We start from the raw sequence: 23,534 nt of genomic DNA, 5'->3' as shown, positions 1-23,534 counted from the left end.
GTAAAAAGTATAATAGAGCAGCAGCAGCGTCTGCGTCCACGTCCGCAAGCAAGTATAATCCTGGCCTCAGAAAATCATTGTCAACACTTCCTATTTCTTTTTCTGTCGTGAGCTGTCCTATGTTGTTGTCACTCTGTGCAGCCACAGCTGTAGCGAAGTCGCTGTCCATCACTACAGATGCTCCCCTCTCAAGGTCGAGGCACATCGGTCCTTGTTGGATGACGTAAAACATCACTACCTGTGGTCCTGCATAGAAATGTCACTCCAGATCCCTAATGTAAAACTCTGGTATACCGTGAAATAGGGACAATACCTGGGACTAGCGGGCTAATTCAGCACTGTATGCGGTCCTTCATAAAGGGCTTGAATGATTCAATGTAGGAATCCAGTTTAGGAATTTATCTGCTGTGTGTGGTGGCTGAAAATTCAAATATAGAAAAGAGTAGTTTTTTTTTTTTAGAATGATTTCTTTGTTTCCTTAGGTTGTGAGAGATACCATCCATCCAACCACTGTCTTCCACTTATCCCATTCAGGGTTGCAGGGGGGCTGGAGCCTATCTCAGCTACTATAGGTAACATAGATAACAACAGAAAAAAACAGCTGCAAGATATTGAGATATTCTAAAGCTAAATCTTTCAACATTTTTACTTTAGATTTTTAATGTAACACTCATACACTCCAGCTTTAAAATGTGCTGTCTTTACTTAAAGTAGAATTGGTAATAATAACGGATTGCATTTATATAGCGCTTTACAATTCCACTATTCTTTCACACACTGATGGAGGCGAGCTACAGTTGTAGCCACAGCTGCCCTGGCTACAACAGAAGCGAGGCTACCATATCGCGCCATCGTCCCTCTGGCCAACACCGGTAAGTGGCACGGTCACCCGTGGTTCAGGGGGGAGAGGCTATATACAACAAAATTGACATAAATGGTACTTCTGTTTTATAACTGTTGTATATAATGACAGCTGGGATAGGTGAAAGCATGCCTCTACCCCCCTCCCCTGTATAGAAAAAGGCCAGAAAAATAGACAATAGTGAGCAGCAGTTCTCTGGGCAAAAATGGCTTGTTTATGCCAGAGGTCTTTGAATGGCCAGACTATTAAGAGCTGATAGGAAGGCAGCGGGAACTTAAATAACCACGTGTTACAATGAAGTGCAGAAGAGCATCTCTGAATGCACAACACTGGAGACCAAAACAAGTGTCCCTCCTGTCAGCTAAGAGCAGGAAACTGAGGCTCACCAGAACTGAACAGACTCAGAATCCTGCATAAGCATTCGCTCCTCATGACGAAGGGGATATTTCCTTGGCACATTACGCAGAACCTCAGTATCAACTGTATGATAAACACCGCAGCATACCTCCATTCCTCGTCTTAATACAATGAGTTCACTGTAATCAGATGCCCTCCACCAGATCTCAACCCATTAGAGCCCCTCTGGGATGCTGAACAGGAGATTCAGATCATCAATGTGCAGCAGCTGCAAATTCAATCATGTCAATATGGACCAAAAGCTCTGAGGAATGTTTCCAGCACATTGTTAAATCTATGACTAGGAGAACTAAGGCCGTTCTGAAGGTAAAAGAGGATCCTGCCTGGTATAATAAGATGTAACTAAGTGAGCAGTGATATATATAAAGTTACCAAACTCAGTATGTATATGTAACCTACAGCCTTGATGGACAGGTGTGCCAAAAGAAGAGAGCGTTCTGACAGATTGCAGTGAAAGTCTGGTTGTGTTTAAGCTTGGATTTGCAGTGGTTACAGTTAGAATCAGCATCTGCGTTTGGGAATACACAAACTCCTCTCTGGCAACACAGTCAACCTCTCAAACAAGATAGAAAAGTCAAGCTGATTGTGGACTACAGCCTGCTTTTATATATAAATAGTTTTATCTGTGGAGTACAGTGTCTTGAGAGGTTTAACTAAAGAACAACTAAGAGTGTAAAAAGCAGGTAAATAGGTAAGTTGTAGCCACCCACCGCTGCTTTCTCCTGTTGAAGGGCCTGAGAAGCAAAACGTGCTACATGGTTGATGATTGGAGCAAAGTTTGTCGGACCGTAGAAACGAATGTGAGGGAGACACGCAGAGTAGGCCTGGGCAATGCCCTCCACACCTAAAGATGCAGAAAGGCAGAGAGAAACAATTTAGACTCAAATACACTTTAAATGTGAAGATGAGCTGGAAATAGTGAGGGCAGGAAAGAAACAGAGAGAAAAGCAAGAGGGAGAGAGGTTTGTAAAGTCCTGGGAGAGATGGGAAAAAGTTTATATAGAGTATTTCAAGGTCAAAATTGAAAACTAGACATAAGTCTAGACACAAGTCCTACATCATTAGTGCTTATTCATATATATAGCTTATTCATATATATATATATATATATATATATATATATATATATATATATATATATATATATATATATATATATATATATATATACATATATATATATATACACCCAGCACGCCCCTGCGGGCGGTTTATCCTTCAAGCTCGGGTCCTCTACCAGAGGCCTGGGAGCTTGAGGGTCCTGCGCAGTGTCTTAGCTGTTCCCAGGACTGCGCTCTTCTGGACAGAGATCTCCGATGTTATTCCCGGGATCTGCTGGAGCCACTCGCCTAGCTTGGGAGTCACCGCACCTAGTGCTCCGATTACCACGGGGACCACCGTTACCTTCACCTTCCACATCCTCTCGAGCTCTTCTCTGAGCCCTTGGTATTTCTCCAGCTTCTCGTGTTCCTTCTTCCTGATATTGCTGTCATTCGGAACCGCTACATCGATCACTATGGCCGTCTTCTTCTGTTTGTCTACCACCACTATGTCCGGTTGGTTAGCCACCACCATTTTGTCCGTCTGTATCTGGAAGTCCCACAGGATCTTAGCTCGGTCATTCTCCACCACCCTTGGGGGCATCTCCCATTTTGACCTCGGGAGTTCCAGGTTATACTCGGCACAGATGTTCCTGTACACTATGCCGGCCACTTGGTTATGGCGTTCCATGTATGCCTTGCCTGCTAGCATCTTGCACCCTGCTGTTATGTGCTGGATTGTCTCTGGGGCATCTTTACACAGCCTGCACCTGGGGTCTTGCCTGGTGTGATAGACCCCAGCCTCTATGGATCTTGTACTCAGAGCTTGTTCTTGTGCTGCCATGATTAGTGCCTCTGTGCTGTCTTTCAGTCCAGCTTTGTCCAGCCACTGGTAGGATTTCTGGATATCAGCCACCTCCTCTATCTGCCGGTGGTACATACCGTGCAGGGGCCTGTCCTTCCATGATGGTTCCTCGTCTCCCTCCTCTTTCTTGGGTTTCTGCTGCCTGAGGTATTCACTGAGCACTCGGTCAGTTGGGGCCATCTTCCCAATGTATTCTTGGATGTTCGTTGTCTCATCCTGGACTGTGGTGCTGACACTCACCAGTCCCCGGCCCCCTTCCTTCCGCTTAGCGTACAGCCTCAGGGTGCTGGACTTGGGGTGAAACCCTCCATGCATGGTAAGGAGCTTTCTTGTCTTTATGTCAGTGGCTTCTATCTCCTCCTTTGGCCAGCCTATTACCCCAGCAGGGTACCTGATCACGGGCAGGGCGTACGTGTTGATGGCCCGGATCTTGTTCTTACCATTCAGCTGACTCCTCAGGACTTGCCTGACCCTCTGCAGGTACTTGGTGGTTGCAGCCTTTCTAGCGGCCTCTTCATGGTTCCCATTTGCCTGCGGGATCCCCAGGTACAAAATGGGAACCATGAAGAGGCCGCTAGAAAGAAGAGAAGAGCTCTCTGTGTATATATATATGTATGTGTATACACATATATATACATATATATATGTATGTATGTATATATATATATATATATATATATATATATATATATATATGTATGTGTATATATACACACACACACACACACATATATATATATATATATATATATATATATATATATATATATATATATATATGTATGTATGTATGTATGTATAATTCATATATTCATATATATATATATGAATATATGAATTATACATACATATAAAAACTTGTGTTCCCTTCACTCGCATCTTCATAAAGATATACACATTCAGAGAAAAACATGCCGCACAAATGTGCACTTATTCAAAACATTGCACACCGATAGTTGAGAACATAAAACCATTCTGTTATCAGGACAGCTGCATATTGCAGTTTCAAGAATAAAGTTTTGCATAACAGCTGAAGTCTTTTTTTCCCTTTGGCCTAGAATTTTTCATTTCAGAGTGCACTGGAGGCTGTATTGGCCCAGAAAATAAGCTAACCCTAAAAAGAAAAGGGCATTTGCAGAGGCAGTTTTTTTTTTTAAATAAACACAAGCTGAACTTCATGTTCTGACGCGGGCCTTTTTCAGCACAGGGGTGAGTATAAATGGAGTTATTTAACATAACCTCTTTGCCTCAGTCAGGCTAAAACGTGTGTTACACAATCACAATTTTTTTTTCTGGGTCTCACAGATGTGCTTTTAGCAGTTGGCACTCAATTGATTTGCAATTGTCAATAAATACGTTTGCATCCTACACATTTCAAACGTGTTAGCAGATGCAAGCTCAGTGTAGTAAAAGGAGAGCTTACTATGAGGTTATTACAGCGAGGTGCTGACAATTTATGAATCTTTTCAAGTCATCTTTGTGCGATGAAGGTGAGGGTATGCACTTACTCTTACTCAGAAACAAGGATCTGCAGCCATGCAAGCAGCTCTGTAAGGCTTTGCTCGGGTATGGTGCTTTATACTCAATAAACACACTCAAGTTGAAGTCCAGTGTTTAAAGCGTAAGTGTAGCCACGGCTAATAGTAAAAACTACTCTTTTTTATGTTATTTTTTTTGTTCAGAAGCCTGAGTGTTGTAACATTTAATCAATCTGTGTAAAGATTCCCAGAGTCAGAGTTGTTAGACACTGTTACTTTAATATTTAAATGTGAAGGAATGGACTGTTTTCACTGCTCTGAACTGTTTGGTGTCATAATGTGCATTAGCGTTCATACTTCTAATTTAGACGAGCATCCAAAGTAGCAAGTGTAGGTGATGTGTTAAGGAGTTATTTACTCAGCAAGGCACTTAGAGAGGAGTGCACCACCTGCTGCGGTCACATGATCTGGAGTTGGCATGTTTTTTTTTATTAGTGGTTTCTTTTAATCACACAGTGTTTTTTCTGCCATAACCTTAATTATATAGCTATCTGTAAATGACAGGTTTTACACCTATTAACTAGTTAGTGGCTTTATTTTTTGCATCCAAAAACATGACAACATCCTATAAGTGTAAACATATCAAAGTATGTTTTTATGGTATGGGTTTATGTTGAAAAATAACTAATATCATGTATGAAAGGCCAAAAATGTAAATGGGGTATCTAGACTTCTAGACTAGACAGAACTCAGATGGGGTAAATAAAAAAATGAATGAAAATGAGAACTATTTGTAAATACTTATAAGGTTGCCGCAAAGGTCTAGATGACATCATAACCTCCTGTGTGGTAACTCACCTGAACAGAAAGGGTTTGTTGGGTTAAAGTTGATGGCAAATTCATGTGACACCTGAGGAGAAAAGAAATGAATGAATCGAATGATAATCCTTCACTACGCTGTACAATATTGTTAAGAAATTGCGTCCATTTCTCCCACCTTCTCCCTCCCACCCTCTCTCCATCCCTCTGTGTGCTGCTCTCTCTTCTTTGTCCTTTTCATCAGCTCAGTGCCATGGCAACACAGATGGGTTGACAGTTGCGTAATCATGTGAATATGCATCTATAATGCTTATAGTTTTATTTGTGTGTCTCCCTGTGTGTCTGTGTGTAAAATAATACATCTCGGCTTTAACTGTAAGTCCGCTGATGACAACCCACCCTCCTCTCTCTTTGCCACATGCATATACATGTATCACCTACGTTTGTGTTTGGAACACACACACATACGCGCACAACAACAACAACAACAACACCATCAACACACACATACCTTCCAGTCTGGTGGGAGTTGGGCTCCAAATCCCAGAGCTGGAAACATTTTGTCACTGAGGAGGAAACCATGACAACAGATTGGAACATTAGTTAAACCTTCTTTTTTTTTTTTTCCCTTTTTTTTTGCATACAAATTCAAAAAGCTGGATTTAGATAGCAGGAAAAATCCTGTTACCTTGTTCACATAGAAACACATTCAAAGACATTTACAGAAAAGCAAGAAGAGAACTGGTGGTAAAATGATGCAGTGAGGAAAAATGTCTTCTCACAAAGAAAAACATTAAAGACAGGACAGGACAGAAAATCAGACATACTGATGTACAATTATTTACTGAAAGAGGAGGAATAGCAGTCGATAGATGCTATTGGTGTTTATACTGTCTTATTTTTAACACAAAATGTAAAAGAACAAATAGATGTTTGTGTGTTTAAAGTCCAAAAGCGATGCCCATGCTACAGCTCTGTGCAGTGGCGCTTGTGTAGATGATGGGATTAAGATGGGTATTAGGGAACTGATAAACCTGTTTAGTTCTTTCCACAAAGCCTCAACTGCTCGAAGCTCAAACTTCAAAACTGGAATATGTAAATGTCTTCGTCAAAATGCTCTGAAACCAATGCATCATTGTTGTTCTTTTAAGGACCCCAGTCACTCTCTTTGTGGTTCACAAGTTAATATGATTAGCATAGTCTGTATATAAACATGGCATAGTCTGAAAAGTCAATGCGCAGCTACTCTAAACTCTTATTTTTTTGATGAACCGCTGGGAGCAGAGTTTGAATGCTCCATGATAAAATGACATCACTGCTTACTTTAATTTTGACTTCGTAATGAGTTTGTGGTCTTAATCAGCAGTTTCAAGTTTTTCTTCAGTGCAACATGATAATTAGTTTATAAATTCTGGGGCTGTTTAGAGTAAAATATATGATAAAGCAGGGTATAATTTTGGGTAGGCCTGCCTTTTTATTGAGAGATTCCTATAAAGGCTCAACGCTTCAGCAAGGCAGTAAAAATATATAAAAATGAGGATACAGAGACTAAGTCCATCTTATCTGTACAGTTTATGGATCTCAGCAGTGAAACGATAAACCTTTACATCAACTAGCCTCACTCATCTCTTACTGCGACCTTTCTTTGCAAGAAACGTATGCAAAATGTAAATGTTTGCACTAAACTGACTAAAAACATTGCACCACCCCACAGGATTTGATTTAAATACTCACGTATCATAGTCCTGTATGATTTGTCCAACAGCTAAAATGGCAGCGAGGTACTCGTTGCTGCCCAGTGGGTTGATGTAGTGGAGGGAGGACGGTTCTCGGGGGTTCCCATTGGATGCCGTGAAGTCTATACCGACCTATTAAAATACAAAGAGGTGACAGATCAGTAGTTATCACATTGCATTCGTTTCCAAATCATGTGCAGGGAGGAGGACAATGGTGGAGGGTCTGAAACTTCTGAGGAATGGCGATTACTTTGGCATTACTTTTATTTTTCTTTCATTAACGAACAAGAAGGAAATAGTGAAATGCAACATGTGTCCAGGACAGAATTACCTGCATCATACTGCTAACATAACATCAGCTCTTTGCAAGCACCTGCAGACAGCATGCACGCACACAGCTAGCCAGAGTGATGTTTTAGCTGTGTGAATGGCGAATCCCAACCCTGCAACCACTGGACAAAACCAGTGAACAGCAGCTAGGCTTGTAGCATTGTAGCCTTCATTTCCACCTGTACATGTTCCTAAAGTAAAATCACTGTGGTGTTCGTTTCGAAGTCTCTCTGGGCTGGATTTTAACTTTACTTTGTGTTGTTGGATTTGTGTTCAAACTTAAACACTAAAAGAAACATTGTGCGTGTTTCCTTATTAGACAGGAATTTGTGTTAGCGTGTGAGACTGTAACCCCAGGTTTATACAGCTAACTGATATTTATGTAATTTGTAATAGAGACGTGAAAGTACATTTGGAGCCTCGAGGATATGTACAGTGAATTCTAGTCAGTAAAACTGAAGGTAAATGCAGTTCCACAGTATATGTTTTGGGGTAAATAGAGACAAATAAAAATCATGCGATGACCCCGAAATCATATGGAGATTTTTTTTCTTTTAACACAGATTACCACAGGGTGACGTACAGGAGACACATATATGAGCACACACAGACACTTTCCACATGCAGCAAACACACACACACTGGAAAACACAAACGCAGGGAAGTGCAGCCAAACCCAATATGAGATTAAGAGTGACAGGCTTTTCCTCAGGCAGTGAATAGTGGTTTGTGTGCTGACAAGAACCCGACCCACAATCTCCGCCTCCCTCCTATCAGCTTAAACATAGTCTAAAACGATCTTCTTCTTCTGTCTTTCGTTTGGTGTATTATAAGACAACAATGTTCTAGTTCAGTAAGGACAAGGACCGAGAAAAGATATAACGGAGAAGGGAGCAAAGGTGGGGGGTGAGTGAGTACAAGGGAGAAAATTGGGAAAATGAGGTAAGGAGTGGTAGGGCAAGGAGAGGAAAGAGTTTAAAGAGCAACAGGAGAAGCAGGAGTGACGGGTACAGAAATGCAGGGTGACAGAATTAGGGTGCTGCTGTGTTTTGTATTGTGGGCATGTGACAACAACATACAGAATTGTGCAGAAGTTTTAGGCACAGATTTTTTCGTTCTTATCCATCGCACTCAAATCAGTGAGGCCTCTGATCATATTGGTTTCGTTCTGCAGCAGAAAAACAAGCCTAAACACCCACAAGCATTTGGTCTACTATCCATTTACGTTGTTTCTTTTCATTACTTTTTCTCAATTAGATGAAATCCACTAATTCAACTGTTTTTGAAAGCATCCTTCCTTTACTTTTAGCTGTTAAAATTGTTCCTTGGCACTCTGTGTAAAAACCGCACTTCAGGGTGTTAAGCGAACAAATACGTTTTATGAGGCCATTATCTGTAAACCCATAGCTAACACGGAAACCAAGCAACAGGACACAAGAACATCCATTCATCTTTTGGCTCAGAAACACACTTTTGCATCAGCAACATTACCGAGTGAAGGAGTTTCATTTCAGCAGAGTTGAGTCAGTCATTGGATTTGCTTCCAGAGGGAAAGTAAAATTTACCTGAAGCGTTATTATCTTCCAATTCTGACCGCTACACCTGAATTTTCACAGCTTACTAAATCCTCGTAGAGATTGCCCTGATTAAGCCTGAATTTAGCCTTGAACTGTTGCCCCTGGTTAATTTTAGAATAATTTCTTCCAGATGACACATATACTTTCAGATCAACCAATCGATGCCTCACCATACAAAAATCTGCCCCCAAAAGCTGGTGCCAGCTGGAATTTTAGCAGGTCAAATTTATTATTGAGATTTATTATTTATTATTGAAGCTGCAATATAAAACTGACTGTCACCGGAGAACAGTCAGACGAGAGCAGTCTCCACATAATACTGGCTTTCTCCTTCGTCTCCGAGAAGGAAAAAAAAAGATATTTTTTCTACTTCTTGCAAAATCATTATTAGAATTCTAAATAGGCAATTCAGCCTGGAGATCTGTTCATTATGAGTTACTCATTACAGCCATTCGAGTTATCTGCACTGTGTACAAATCTAAATAGTGCAGGTCCAGGCCATTACAAAAGACAGATTAAAACAAAGTGACAACCTCTGGGTCTGAAAATGAAGAGTGAACGGTGCCAAAAGCTGCAGTTCCTCTGAAGGCCACTTGAGGCTGCCCCCAGAACAGCACGTCCAAAAAGTGTGTGCTTCAGTTTTAGTAAGTGAAAGCTGAGTATTTTATTTTTCTGTGACTTGATGCTAAATAGGTGTCTGAGCATTGCAAACAGAGAGTATATATATGGATGCAGCTTGGCATTCATCTTTACATGTGATGTGTCTAAAATGTAGAAAAGAGAAGACAGTTGATCAGGTTAACGAAAAAATAAAAAAGAACGTGCTGGTGTCTCTTTCCCAGTCTCTCGTGTGTCTCGACAGTCAAACTCAGTAGGAGCTCTGAAGTCTCCCAGCAGGACTTCCAAGAAGCCTCATCTTCACTTCTCCCACATTCTCCTATAGGCCTCTAAACTGACACAATGTGTTGGTTTTTCACTCCTTTCATCAACACAATACACATATGGAAAAAGGAAAAAAATATTATATATTCTTTTGTCTTTAACAGTACATGTTTATTTTTTCATGCAAGTCTCACAAGACTACGATTTACTCATCATCAAAGTGGACTCTTTTGCATTCTTCTCAAATATATAATGTTTACTTGAGTCACACTTAATCCTTATAATTATGTTGCATGAGGGGCAGCATGGTGGTATAGTGATTAGCACTGTTGACTCACAGCAAAAGGAGTTGGCCGGGGCCTTTTTGTGTGAAGTAATGGTTTGCATAGGATTCCGCTCTAGCTTCCTCCCACAGTCTAAAGACATGCATGTTAGGTTAATTGGGGAGTGTAAATCAGCTGTGTGTGTGGATGTGAAAGCGTGTGGTTGTCTGTCTTACTAGATGTGAAAGTGGCAAGTTTCATGAATAATCTATGAGACATACAGCACGTGCAAAAATAAAGTTCTGCTTCTTTTTCATATGGATATAGCTGAGAATACAGGGAGTGCAGAATTATTAGGCAAATGAGTATTTTGTCCACATCATCCTCTTCATGCATGTTGTCTTACTCCAAGCTGTATAGGCTCGAAAGCCTACTACCAATTAAGCATATTAGGTGATGTGCATCTCTGTAATGAGAATGGGTGTGGTCTAATGACATCAACACCCTATATCAGGTGTGCATAATTATTAGGCAACGTCCTTTCCTTTGGCAAAATGGGTCAAAAGAAGGACTTGACAGGCTCAGAAAAGTCAAAAATAGTGAGATATCTTGCAGAGGGATGCAGCAGTCTCAAAATTGCAAAGCTTCTGAAGCGTGATCATCGAACAATCAAGCGTTTCATTCAAAATAGTCAACAGGGTCGCAAGAAGCGTGTGGAAAAACCAAGGCGCAAAATAACTGCCCATGAACTGAGAAAAGTCAAGCGTGCAGCTGCCAAGATGCCACTTGCCACCAGTTTGGCCATATTTCAGAGCTGCAACATCACTGGAGTGCCCAAAAGCACAAGGTGTGCAATACTCAGAGACATGGCCAAGGTAAGAAAGGCTGAAAGACGACCACCACTGAACAAGACACACAAGCTGAAACGTCAAGACTGGGCCAAGAAATATCTCAAGACTGGTTTTTCTAAGGTTTTATGGACTGATGAAATGAGAGTGAGTCTTGATGGGCCAGATGGATGGGCCCGTGGCTGGATTGGTAAAGGGCAGAGAGCTCCAGTCCGACTCAGACGCCAGCAAGGTGGAGGTGGAGTACTGGTTTGGGCTGGTATCATCAAAGATGAGCTTGTGGGGCCTTTTCGGGTTGAGGATGGAGTCAAGCTCAACTCCCAGTCCTACTGCCAGTTTCTGGAAGACACCTTCTTCAAGCAGTGGTACAGGAAGAAGTCTGCGTCCTTCAAGAAAAACATGATTTTCATGCAGGACAATGCTCCATCACACGCGTCCAAGTACTCCACAGCGTGGCTGGCAAGAAAGGGTATAAAAGAAGAAAAACTAATGACATGGCCACCTTGTTCACCTGATCTGAACCCCATTGAGAACCTGTGGTCCATCATCAAATGTGAGATTTACAAGGAGGGAAAACAGTACACCTCTCTGAACAGTGTCTGGGAGGCTGTGGTTGCTGCTGCACGCAATGTTGATGGTGAACAGATCAAAACACTGACAGAATCCATGGATGGCAGGCTTTTGAGTGTCCTTGCAAAGAAAGGTGGCTATATTGGTCGCTGATTTGTTTTTGTTTTTGAATGTCAGAAATGTATATTTGTGAATGTGGAGATGTTATATTGGTTTCACTGGTAAAAATAAATAATTGAAATGGGTATATATTTGTTTTTTGTTAAGTTGCCTAATAATTATGCACAGTAATAGTCACCTGCACACACAGATATCCCCCTAAAATAGCTAAAACTAAAAACAAACTAAAAACTACTTCCAAAAACATTCAGCTTTGATATTAATGAGTTTTTTGGGTTCATTGAGAACATGGTTGTTGTTCAAGAATAAAATTAGGGTTAAATACAACTTGCCTAATAATTCTGCACTCCCTGTATGTTCCTGAAGGTCTCGCAGCTTCAAAAAGCCTGGCTCAGGGCTGCCCAGGTCAAGTGTTTTAGAATCTCTCACTGCTGGTATCATAGCCAAGATCAGATTTTTGCTAACATATTAGTTTTTCTATTTGGTCTGCTTACGATTTGTGATAGCACGGATGACTGCATCACTGTGCAAAGCCTCTCCACATTTCTTAATGTTTTGCTAGGAAGATGGAAAACAGGTGGAGTACTTTATTGAAACATAAATTCATGTAAGTACATTATATAAGGGAAAATAGAGTTTGTACAATTCCAATGAGGTTCAAAGTCAACATTTTTTATGACCACCTTCATACTTCAACAAAGCCTGAACTCTTTCAAGCAAGCTTTCCTTTGGAATTTCTTTAAGTAGTTATCAGGAATAGTTCTCCAGGTTTCTTTAAGACATTCAAACCTCTTCTTTGGATCCTGGCTGCCTTTTGTTCAGTTCTCTGTTACTATGAACCCTCAAGGCTTCAGCAATGTTGTTTTGCCTGGGAGGCCAATCCATGACTGACCATTGTGTGTTTTTCTATCCAAGTATGCTTTTACTGAATTATCAGAGTATTTGGGATCATTGTCATGCTAAAGAATGAAGCTGTTCCCATTCAGATGCCATCTCAATGCTATTGCATGGCAGATCAAAATATGACGGTACTTTTCTGCACTCATAATTCCACTGATTTTCAGTTCAGTTCATGTGTAATTTGGCGTACATCAGCCTTTTGTCCACTTTCCCCTTCATTAAGAATGACTTCAACAAAAAGAAGACGTACCAATTGAAGGGCCAGATGGATCTTAAGTCTTGTGGGACTTTTTTATTCATATTTCTTAAGGACATGACTTAAATACACTGTTGATCTGCTGTAGATATTTTCTTTTTCCAAGATACACCAAGGTTTCAGCTAATAGCTCAGGGAATCACCTTGTTGGTGGAAAACGACTATTTTATGCCTATGAAACTGTTATTTTTGGCATTTTTGTAAGTAAAGAAATGGGAGAAAAGTGCTAGTAACAAAACATTTTCTGTTATGTGAGTTACGTACTTTGAAAGACCTTCAGAAAATCTATTAAATAAATTACAGAATAGCTCATTGGAAGCAAAGAAATAACAAAATTAGAGGCAGCCTAAGACTTAAGCACAGTACTGCAGGTACACCACTAAGCAGAAAAAGAAAAGGTTTATTGTATAGTAGGCTTTTTGTTTCCCTCATGTAGTACATATTTTCCCCCTCTGGTGTCATTTATTTTGTCTTACTATGAAGCTGAAAATATGTACGCCAAATTGATGGCATAAGATCATCCCTAAACTGTTACAGCATCTTTCCTCCAGTGGCCTCTCCCGTGACAGATGCTATTAGTTTGATGGCTGTGTATTTGATGACAGTAGGAGATGACACCATTCTGTTTCCAACTTATTCCTCGCCTCAAGCTATTGGTAATTGCGAACACACAAGCAGACTAAACACACCATGACAAACACACAGTTTTAACAAGCAAGTACAAGAATTAAAATGATCATGGGGTGACGGAGGAGCATTTCATTACTGGATATTTTAGCGCAGCAATGTGGCAGAAAACGTCTGTGACCGCATTACATAGATGGATTCGACTACTGCCAAATTACTGTCAAATAACAGACATGCTGACAATCACGCTGGAGTTTTCTCAGCTGCACCCTGTCGAGTACTGATGAGCCAGTTCTCGTGCCAGAACCTCTCAGGCTCATTTGCAGTTAAACAGTCACATAGATGGATGGAGGGATGGATGAATGTGTTAGAGCCTGTGTGAACATCTTCTGGAGTTGTTCTCTGTCTCACTCTGAGGCGATAAAGAGACAGTGACAAGCAGAAGCTGCAGCCCACTGTGGGAAAGCCTGCTCTTGGTTCATATTTGTCTTGTTGGTTGTGGTTGTATATTTTTGCTTTTGTGAGGTACACAGGAGCCACTGGATGCTTTTTAAAGAAAACAATAAAAATCACAGCAGTGCCAAGTATCTAATGATGAATGACTCAGTGCTTGTAGGCAAACTGCTATGATATGTACAACAATGTGGGGTTTTTTAAAACTACTTTTTGTGTCTTTAGTGGAGTGAATCAATTACAATCAATTACCACTTGCCCGTAACTTGGTAGCTGACACATAGACAGCATATAAAAGAAAGGTTTAACCACTGTGATGTCACACATTGGTTTGTGAAGACTGTGAATTAAGCATTTTGGCCATCACCATTATCACAGTCAGTTTATGAGCAAAGGTTGTAACTGAATGAGAAGTTAAGGAATCCTGCACGCTCATACGGCAGTGACTTGGCCACAAAGTAGGTCTGCCTGAAGCACAACTTGTGTTATCTATTTCACTTTATTTTTCCTTTATTTTAGAATAATTTTGAAAATAAATATCAAATTGCATTCAACAAGAAAGTGATTTCTATACAATCTGACTTTTTTCTACCAGGAGTCATCTTGTGCTGACAAGATGGCAACAAGAAGCGCAGCTAGAAGTGGCAGAGATGAAAATGTTAAGATTTTCTCTGAGAGTGACCAGGATGGACAGGATTAGGAATGAGTATATCAGAGGGACAGCTCGGGTTGAGCGATTTGGAGTCAAAGCAGGAGAGGCAAGGCTGAAATGCTTTGGACACGTGCCGAGGAGGGATAGTGGATGTACTGGACAAAGGATGATGAAGCCGAAGCTGCCAGGCAGGAGGAAAAGATAAAGACCAAAGAAGATTCATGGATGTGTGAAGGAGCACATGCAGATGGCTTGAGTAACACAAAAGGATGCAAGGCACCGTGGCAACCTCTAAATGTGTGTGTGTGTGTGTGGTGGTGGGGGGGGAGAAACGACGACACCCCTGCAGCACAGCACAAAGACCCAAAAGCTATGTCAGTCTTTTATAAACAGTATTTTCGAGTTATCTTTCCTATCAAGCTGCCGACTTTACTGACATTTTAGTGTCCACATTGCTGCTAGTCACACACACTGTTTGTGTTTCTTATATGTCATGATTTGTTCACCAGTTCTGTTCTATTTTGTTTTTATCGACACACTAATTATTCCACCTCGGCAGAGACTAAAAACTTTGAAATAAAATTACATGCTATCCACGCTGATGCTTTTTTAGATAAACAAAATAAAAGCATGGATAAAAAAAGAGGAGAGGAAAAAAAATGACTAGCTCTAAAGACATAATCGCCCTTTTACATGTGAAATGTGATGCAACTGCAGGAAATCACTTTCACCGACTTTGGACTAGCCCAAAAAAGGTATAGTAGAACAGATTGTAGCATCCGACTTTCTCTTTGATTCGGTGTCATTCTGCAGCAGCACAGCAGCTGTTATTAACATGACATTCTGTTCATTTTTTCAGCCGAGGTAGTCACGATAAGAAAATGATGAAAATATATTTGTGAGAATAACTATGTTGTAAATTCTGTAAATTCTGAAAGGCAGAATGTGTAACTGAATGGAGGTTGACTCCTTCCATCGTCTACGTCTCTCTATCATTTTTTTTTTAAATTTTGAAATGTTTGATCAAAAGGGGTTATGAGTCACCTGTCAAAATAAAATGAGTTTAAATGAATTCACGAGACAATTTCAGCTTAAGAGATGTGAACCAGTTAAAAATAATCAAAAATAGATCCACTGCAAAAAGATAACCGTGATAAGAGGATTTAAATTTGGGAGCCTACTTACTTGAGTCGAGTAATCATCGTTATTATTGCTGGCAATCTGAATATCAGCAGGGAAAGGAAAGTGGCGATCGATCATCTTTATTTTAATCATCACAGTAGATTTGATTGCTACACTTGCATTTAACAACATAAAGCTGACAAAATCTTGAAAAGAGAAGCTGCGTAAGATGCTGTTGGCATTAGGATTTGTGAAAAGTTTGAATCCAAAAGAAAAATGAGTAAACTGTATTTTTTAAATTACGTTTACTAAGAGTAATTCCACTAATGCTGCTTTAGTTAGTTTAGTGGGGCGACTAAACTAACTAAGTGGTTGGGAAGCGTATCTGTAACCGGAAGGTCACTGGTTCGATCCCTGGGCTCTCTGTCCTGGTCGTTGTGTCCTTGGGCAAGACACTTTACCCTACTGGTGTTGGCCAGAGGGGCCGATGGCACGATATGGCAGCCTCGCTTCTGTCAGTCTGCCCCAGGGCAGCTGTGGCTACAACCGTAGCTTGCCTCCACCAGTGTATGAATGTGAGAGTGAATGAATAGTGGCATTGTAAAGCGCTTTGGGTGCCTTGAAAAGCGCTATATAAATCCAATCCATTATTATTAGTTCCGATGAACATTAATGTCTCAATCGTGTTTTTCCCTTCTAAGAAAAAAAAGACAAGTGATTGACCAGAACAAACAATCAGATCTCCATAAAAGGTAAAGAAACAACAAGCAAAACCTACTACCATCCTTGAAAGCTCTTCACTTCCTTACAGATGCAAAACAGGCCGGCGTGGCATTAGATCCCTAATGCTGCTAGTGGCTGCAATGCATTTGCACTCTGAATCGCTATGATTAAGATGAAGAGTGCAAATGTTTAAGACCACCTGCTTGATCATGTTCAAAGCGAGTATCAGAATGGGGGAAAAAGGCGACTGAACGTGGTGTGCTTGTTGGTGCTAGACAGGCTGGTCTGAGTATTTCAGAAACTGCTGATCTACTGAGATCTTCCCACACAAGCATCTCTAGGGTTTACAGAGAATGGTCTGAAAAAGAGAAAACAGCCAGCGAGCGGCAGTTCTCTGGCCAGATTAGCTCTGAGAAGAACGGCCAGACTGCTGGTAACAGGAACTCAAATAAGCCAAGCCATGTCGATGCACAACGTGCCAACCCTTGAAGCAGATGAGCTACAGCAGTAGAGGACCACACTGGGTGCCACCACTCTCAACTAAAAACAGCAAACTGAGGCTACGATTTGCACTAGCTCAGTCACGATTTCTGCTGTTTGGTGTAAACAACATGAAAGCATTGATCCATTGTATCATTGGTTCGGGCTGCTGGTGTAATAGTGTGGGTGATGTTTTTTTGGCACACTTTTTTTAAAACGATGGTGAATCCACTATACCCAGATGGCCTCCACAGTCACCAGATCTCAATCCAATAGGTGGAACGGGACATGATGCATGACGGATGTGCAGTGGACAAATCTGCTGCAACTATGCGATGGTGTCATATGGACCAAACTCCCTGAGGAATGTTTCCATCACCTTGTTGAATCTATGCCACAAATCATCATAAATAAAGGCAGTTCTGAAAGCAAAGGGGAGTTCAACCTACTACTGGCAATAGATACCTAATAAAATGGTCTTTAAGGTAGAAAAGAACACATTGAAATGAACTGGAATTTTCCTTAACACGGAAGCTAAGCAATGACTCTCCTCATGAACACTAATGGATTTGACCATTACAGCGGTTACTAATATGAGTTTCAGCTTATACTGCAGGAAGTGGTTTCTTTCACTGTGGTATAATATACACACAATATACACAAGCTACAGATACTCTCTAAGAGTCTGCTTTTGATCCTTGAAAATCCATTAGGTTAATTGTTCTCTATATGGCCCCTGAATGATATCAAACATATGATATTAATAATATCTTAATTTAGTAAAAATGTTTCATAAACAGCCTATCAGCAGTAGCAGGCTGTCTCTTTGTGTTGGAGTGTGTAACCGAAATGCGGCTCTCTCCTCAACCTCCTGCAGCCCAGAGGAGAGACTTCCCCTTCGCGGAGATTAGGATTATAGCCATACTAAGTCTGATTGAACACCGGAGAACAGCTCTTTCTGCATGTGTGTGTGACTGTGAGGATGGGCTTTTTTGTACACGACCGCTTCCCCGCGTACGTGAGAACACAGAAAGAGAGCGAGGTCCTAAAATCCGAGCATATAAATGCCAGTGTGTACGTGAGGAGAACTCTTTGGTAATTGAGAATCTGCGCGAGATTATACATGTCTGAATCAGTCAGCGTGCATAAAAAGGTGAGGTGTAATGTTTGTGTACGTGTGCATGTACACCTACGCCACGGTTGTTCAGAGCGCAGTAGGAAAACGTCTGTATGAACACAGATAGTGAGTTTTGAACTTGTGCTTTGTGTGTGTGTGTCATGACTTACCCATGGAATCTGCATTTAAAATCAATTTTAGTGTTTAGTGTGAAGTATGGAGTGTGGAGGATATACGTTTGTGCTCACGTGTGTGAAGTAAATGCGCCTGTAAGCAGGAGAAGGTAAAATATCTCTGCGTATGTGTGTGTGTAACTCAGTGAAAGAGCTGCAGGTTTGTGACAAACGCCAAAAGATTAGGAGGGAGCAGGGAGGATTTAAGTTACCAACCACTATTGCAGGAAAATGTTCCCATTGCACTGAAATTCAACACATTCCAGAAGAGCAGAGCCTTGAGTGAGGAACTGATTAAAAAGTATTTAAGCAATTCTGTGAGTCAGAACCTGTTTGCAAATTCCAGTAATTATTATATTTCAACACATTGTGTTGGATGTTTGCATTTTCAGTAACGCTGAAACATTGCCATGGCTGAGAGCTGTCCAACCTTTTGTTGGGGCACTTGACTGCTGGCTGATTACCTGGGGATGAGTGTTTCACCTTCACGGTAGCCATTGAAAAGAGAGAAGGCTGGACATAGAGCGTCCTAATGGCCCTAAACCTCAAGGCCTATCACAGCTGGACGACTCAGAAATCCAACTTCTAGTTTTAACAGGTTGTCAATTGCCGAGTAGAGTATATACAAGAGGAATTATGTGCTACTGAGGCCCATTTAGCATTCAATAAATACTAGAATTATCAAAAATTCAGCAATGAAATAGGATCTGCATTGCATCCTTTGGAGGCTACAGCATGATTATATAATGCCTCTGTTTTAACGGCTTCATCGGCTGTAATTTTTGTTCAGTGATTACAAACAAAGTGGGTAAAATCAGCTTCTCTTTCTACAGTAAGTAGCTACTTATGTAACCACTTGTTCCATTATACTCTAGTTAGCTGGACAAACTAAAATCTAGCAAGTCTAAAAACATCTTAGTTACTGAGAAAAATTAAAAACAAAATTCTTTAAAATCTGTGTTTTGCTCTCATCACAGCACCACATACTGTTGAGCATGTAGCAGCATGTAATGGACACTGTTTGAAAAGTTGGACATTTTAGACCAAAAATAATGACAAATTAAATGAAACTGAGAAACATATGTTCACTTAAATTGTACATCATATTGTAAATATGTAGTCAAGTGTCTAACTATTTGTTTTTCTTTTAAAGCCTCATTTCCACCAATAAGCTCAGGTGTAAATAGCAGGTTGACACTGGAGGTTATCATTGTTATTAGCAGCTTTAGCAGCTAACTGCTTCAGACAAAATGTAGTCCTCAACAGCTCAGTGCACAACAACAGCTTTCTTGAGACCAGAAAAATAGTCAACACTGCCTTCTATCACAGAAGGAAGCTACTCTGAAACTCCGAAACTACTCTGCAGTGTCGACATGTTGCAAATAATGAAAACAGATTCCTGGGTGGATAATGATGACATTTCCATATCTATTTAACATTTAAGTAGTAATTTACAGGTATTCACGCATCACATTGTTCCGATGGTTTATTACTGTGTGTGTATGTAGCTTGTGAAAGTGCATTATTGTGAGGGGCTATGCAGATATTTTGTGCTGTGAGCTTTGGGTGCTCTAATTGTATGAACTTTCGTACGATCCCTTGCACCATGCACACACATGCCTTCTTGCTAAATAGATACTAGGTATAGTAGATAAAACAGGATACTTCTATGTATGTGTCCACTTGGGAAACATTAGAGCCTTGAGGCAAAACTGCTTCTTGTCCTCCTAAATACACAGAGTTTATGTCAAAAAGGTAATCAGCATATATATAAACTCGTTGACTGAGCACAAACTCCTACGCATTTCAATTTCGACTGATAAATTCAGCATACTGCCCATTCCCACAACACTAATTTTCTCACAACATGTGTTCACATGTGGGTTTTCCCTGAAAGATGTTAGGATTTCATTAATTTGGTTATGAATAGCACTAACCTCCAGTGACTGCAAATGAAAATTAGCCTATATGGCTAAATCTAGCAAATTTACATGATGGACCTAAGTGCACGTGTTAATATTTAAACCTTTTCCTTCTTAAATAGAATAAACATAATGGAAATCAACTGTTATGCCAGATGCTTTGCATTAAAAATGTAATATCGCCTTTCCTGTCTTGGCTGGTTTAATATGTAGAGCTACATCGATTTAATTAAATACTTCTTTTCCTGACTTCACATTGTATGAGTTATTGTTGTGAGTACAGGTTATATCTCTCCAGCACTAGTGGTTATGTATTTTCTCTCTGCCGTTTTTTTGAATACCAACATTTGCAATCATGTAACAGCGACTTTTTCAAAAACTCATCCACCCCATGATTCAGTAGGTTGTAGAGCCACTTTCAGTAATAACTTGGAGAAACTGTTTTCTGATTTTCTGTATCAGTCTCTCAGATCATTGTGGAGGAATTGTAGCCCCCTCTTATTTACAGTGTTGCTTCAGTTCATTAAGGTTTGCAGGCGTTGATTTTAACGCACAGCTATCTTAAGGTCCGACCACAGCACTTCATGCTGAAGCCTGGGTCAATGAAACACCATGATTTTTTTCTTTATCAGACATTCTGCTGTAGTGTTGCTGGGATCATCGTCCTGTGGCATCAACTAATCTGAGTCAAATTTTAGATATCGGCCTCACATTTGACTCTGCAATACTTTGTTGTTCAAAGGAGTTCACGGTTTACTTAGTGGCTAAACATCTCCACTTTGGTCTTGTCTGTCCATTGTTGTCAGATACAACTTTGCAAACTTAACCCATGCTGACATGTGGGTGGGGGTTTTTGGGATTATTGTGTTTTCTTTCTTCCAGGCAACCCTTCCTAAACAAGTCATTCTTATTCAGTGTCTTTTCTAATTGTACCATCATAAACTTTAACATTTACTGAGATTTTTTTGCAGATTTTCTGAGCATCGCACAACACGAGATTAAAGTGAATTTGGCTGGCATTGTGTTAACATACACATGAATGCTCCAGGCTAGCAAAATGACAAAACATATACTTTTACAGAGGTGCTCAGACTGTAAGGGTGTACTTTTTTTTTTTTTACATTACTCTGTATGAGTACTCAAAGTATTTTTTTCCAGCATTAGAGAATAAAACCAAAGTGCATGGAGGATATTTAAACTATCCATTATATTTTATATAATCAGAAACGATCAACTCTCCTGCAGTACATCTGTAGAGAAAACATGAATCTTGACAAATATAGCTGTACAATGTGGAGCACAGATGTCCAATCTGAGAACACACTTTACAAGAAATACCACAAAATGTAAGGAACTATGTTATCTTCATTCTGCTACATCTGGAGCCTGGTTCTAGCTCACAAAGCTGGAAAATTGTTGGAGAGATAGAGAAGGAGGGGGAAAGGGTTGTTGTGTACATGCAGTGAAGTGCATGTGTGTATATGTGTGTACTCTCTCATTGCATGAGTGCTATAGGAAATATATTAATAAAACAACTCAATGTGTGGCAGCGATTGCGCCTGGCTACTATAAAAGAGGACTCTTTCTCTCTCATTCACTGAGTTGCACAAAAAGGTGTGACATCATCGGGGACACACAAGAGTTTCTACTAACAAGAGACTAAAATAGACCATGACGCCTCTCTGTCTCTCCCCCTCCCTCTGGTAAAATATCTTCTTGTTGTTTATCTTTCTCCCTTTCTTTCCTCATTTGTCTCATTCATTTTCCATTTCAACCATTTCAACATTTCACGATACCCAATTTCTCCTCTTTACAACAATCAGTACCACCTTTCTGTTTTTAACCCTTTTTCTTTTGGTTTATAAAAGACAGGGTTAGAGTTGGATCGATATCCCATTATAACATTACTGCAGAGATATAAACATGCAAGCTAATATTGTACTTACTGTAAACATGAGCTGGCATCCTCCCAGTATGTAATCCAGAAAAGTGTAGTCCCTTGTAATCTAGAGACACGGGAAAAAAGCAAGAAATCAGGAAAATAAGTGTGCAAGTGAGAACTGATCTGCTGAAGATCAGATCTATAGATGAAATTATATTTTCTATCATTCACCATTAAGTTTGCTGCAAACATAAACACAGACATTATTCTTTTTAAATTTTTTAAACAAACCTGACATATGTTTTTCGTGACATAATGTGCAACCAGAAGAGCACCACTTATCTTGTTTGAGCACTCCAATTACAATGAATATTTAGCATGGATTTTACCGTCATTAGTCTAATCCCTGCTGCCAGCCAACAAATATAATTACTATATTAGCCATTTTCTTCATGCGCTGTGCCCTATGTGTGTCTCTGTACAAAGGCTTGTTCATGATTGTGTGTAAGAAAAAAAAAGATGGAAAGAAGGAAAGGAATCAATTATGAAAGCTTGTCATTGCACGCACACAGCTTTAATGTTATTCCAACAGGCATCTAAAGACTCCATGGTTCAGCTTAATGTGTCCTCTGTGGGGCTCTGAGCCATCGTACTAATTAGCTATTCAAGTGGAGTTATGAACGCCCAGTTAGAAGTGCGTCAGTTGATCAAAACTGAAATTCACTGAGTCGAGTGTTAAGATGATCATTAAGACGTGATGAGAGGCCGGATAATTTATTTGATTTGCTACTGTAGGTGAGTTATTTTTGTTGCTCCTGCTTAGACTGCTAATGGATCAAACTTCTTGAGCTAATATTTAACCCTTGTGTGGTGTTCGTATTTTTGTTACTCAGCCAGTGTTCATGGGTCTGGTGGACCCGCTAGAGTTTTGGCTTTCCAAATTAACACTATCAAACAATTTTATGTTAAATTACTCAACAGATGTTTACTTCATCCCAATTACAAGACATATGAACAGCAAACATGGTTAATTTTTTCCCTTTACCTTTGTTAGATCACATTTATGAATTAATGTGCTTCTCGTTTTTCTTTTATATAAAATGTTATAAATAAATCAGTTATAATCAAGTGGAGTGAGTGGAAAGACACAACACATTTACACGTGAAAAAATAATTAATTGTTTAATTTTTCTTTTGAAAAAAACTGAACACGGGTCTCACAGACCCGAACACCATACAAGGGTTAAAACAAAAGTTTGATATACCAGTGGTATTATCAAACTTTACTCAATTGTGCTGCTGAATTCATTGTGAAATATCTGTGTTGCTCTGTGTGGACGGGTTTAGTTCATTACTGCAGGAATTACTGCAGAACTTTCCGGTGAAGCCTCATGGTTCACTTATAAATCCTGGCGCAAAG

At 40.1% G+C, this 23,534-nt stretch overlaps 1 protein-coding gene across 1 annotated transcript in view; it reads right to left on the bottom strand.

Annotated features, from left to right (window-relative positions):
* Positions 1-23,534, bottom strand: part of cpne2 (copine II) — a 55,156-nt gene that overhangs the window by 9,298 nt on the left and 22,324 nt on the right. The window contains exons 10-14 of the mRNA XM_085464594.1: positions 22,179-22,238; positions 7,216-7,349; positions 5,993-6,047; positions 5,521-5,572; positions 1,990-2,123 (exon numbers count right to left, since the gene is read on the bottom strand). Coding sequence (XP_085320720.1) covers positions 1,990-2,123; positions 5,521-5,572; positions 5,993-6,047; positions 7,216-7,349; positions 22,179-22,238 — 435 coding nt within the window. The remainder of the gene's footprint in view (positions 1-1,989; positions 2,124-5,520; positions 5,573-5,992; positions 6,048-7,215; positions 7,350-22,178; positions 22,239-23,534) is intronic.

The sequence above is a fragment of the Copadichromis virginalis genome, linkage group LG7 (assembly GCF_057382275.1).
Source record: "Copadichromis virginalis isolate Kocher_CV1m ecotype Utaka linkage group LG7, C_Virginalis_male_GT1.1, whole genome shotgun sequence".
NCBI lineage: Eukaryota > Metazoa > Chordata > Actinopteri > Cichliformes > Cichlidae > Copadichromis > Copadichromis virginalis.
The sequence above is the reverse complement of the archived record's forward strand: the minus strand, read 5'-3'. Positions and strand labels throughout refer to the sequence as shown.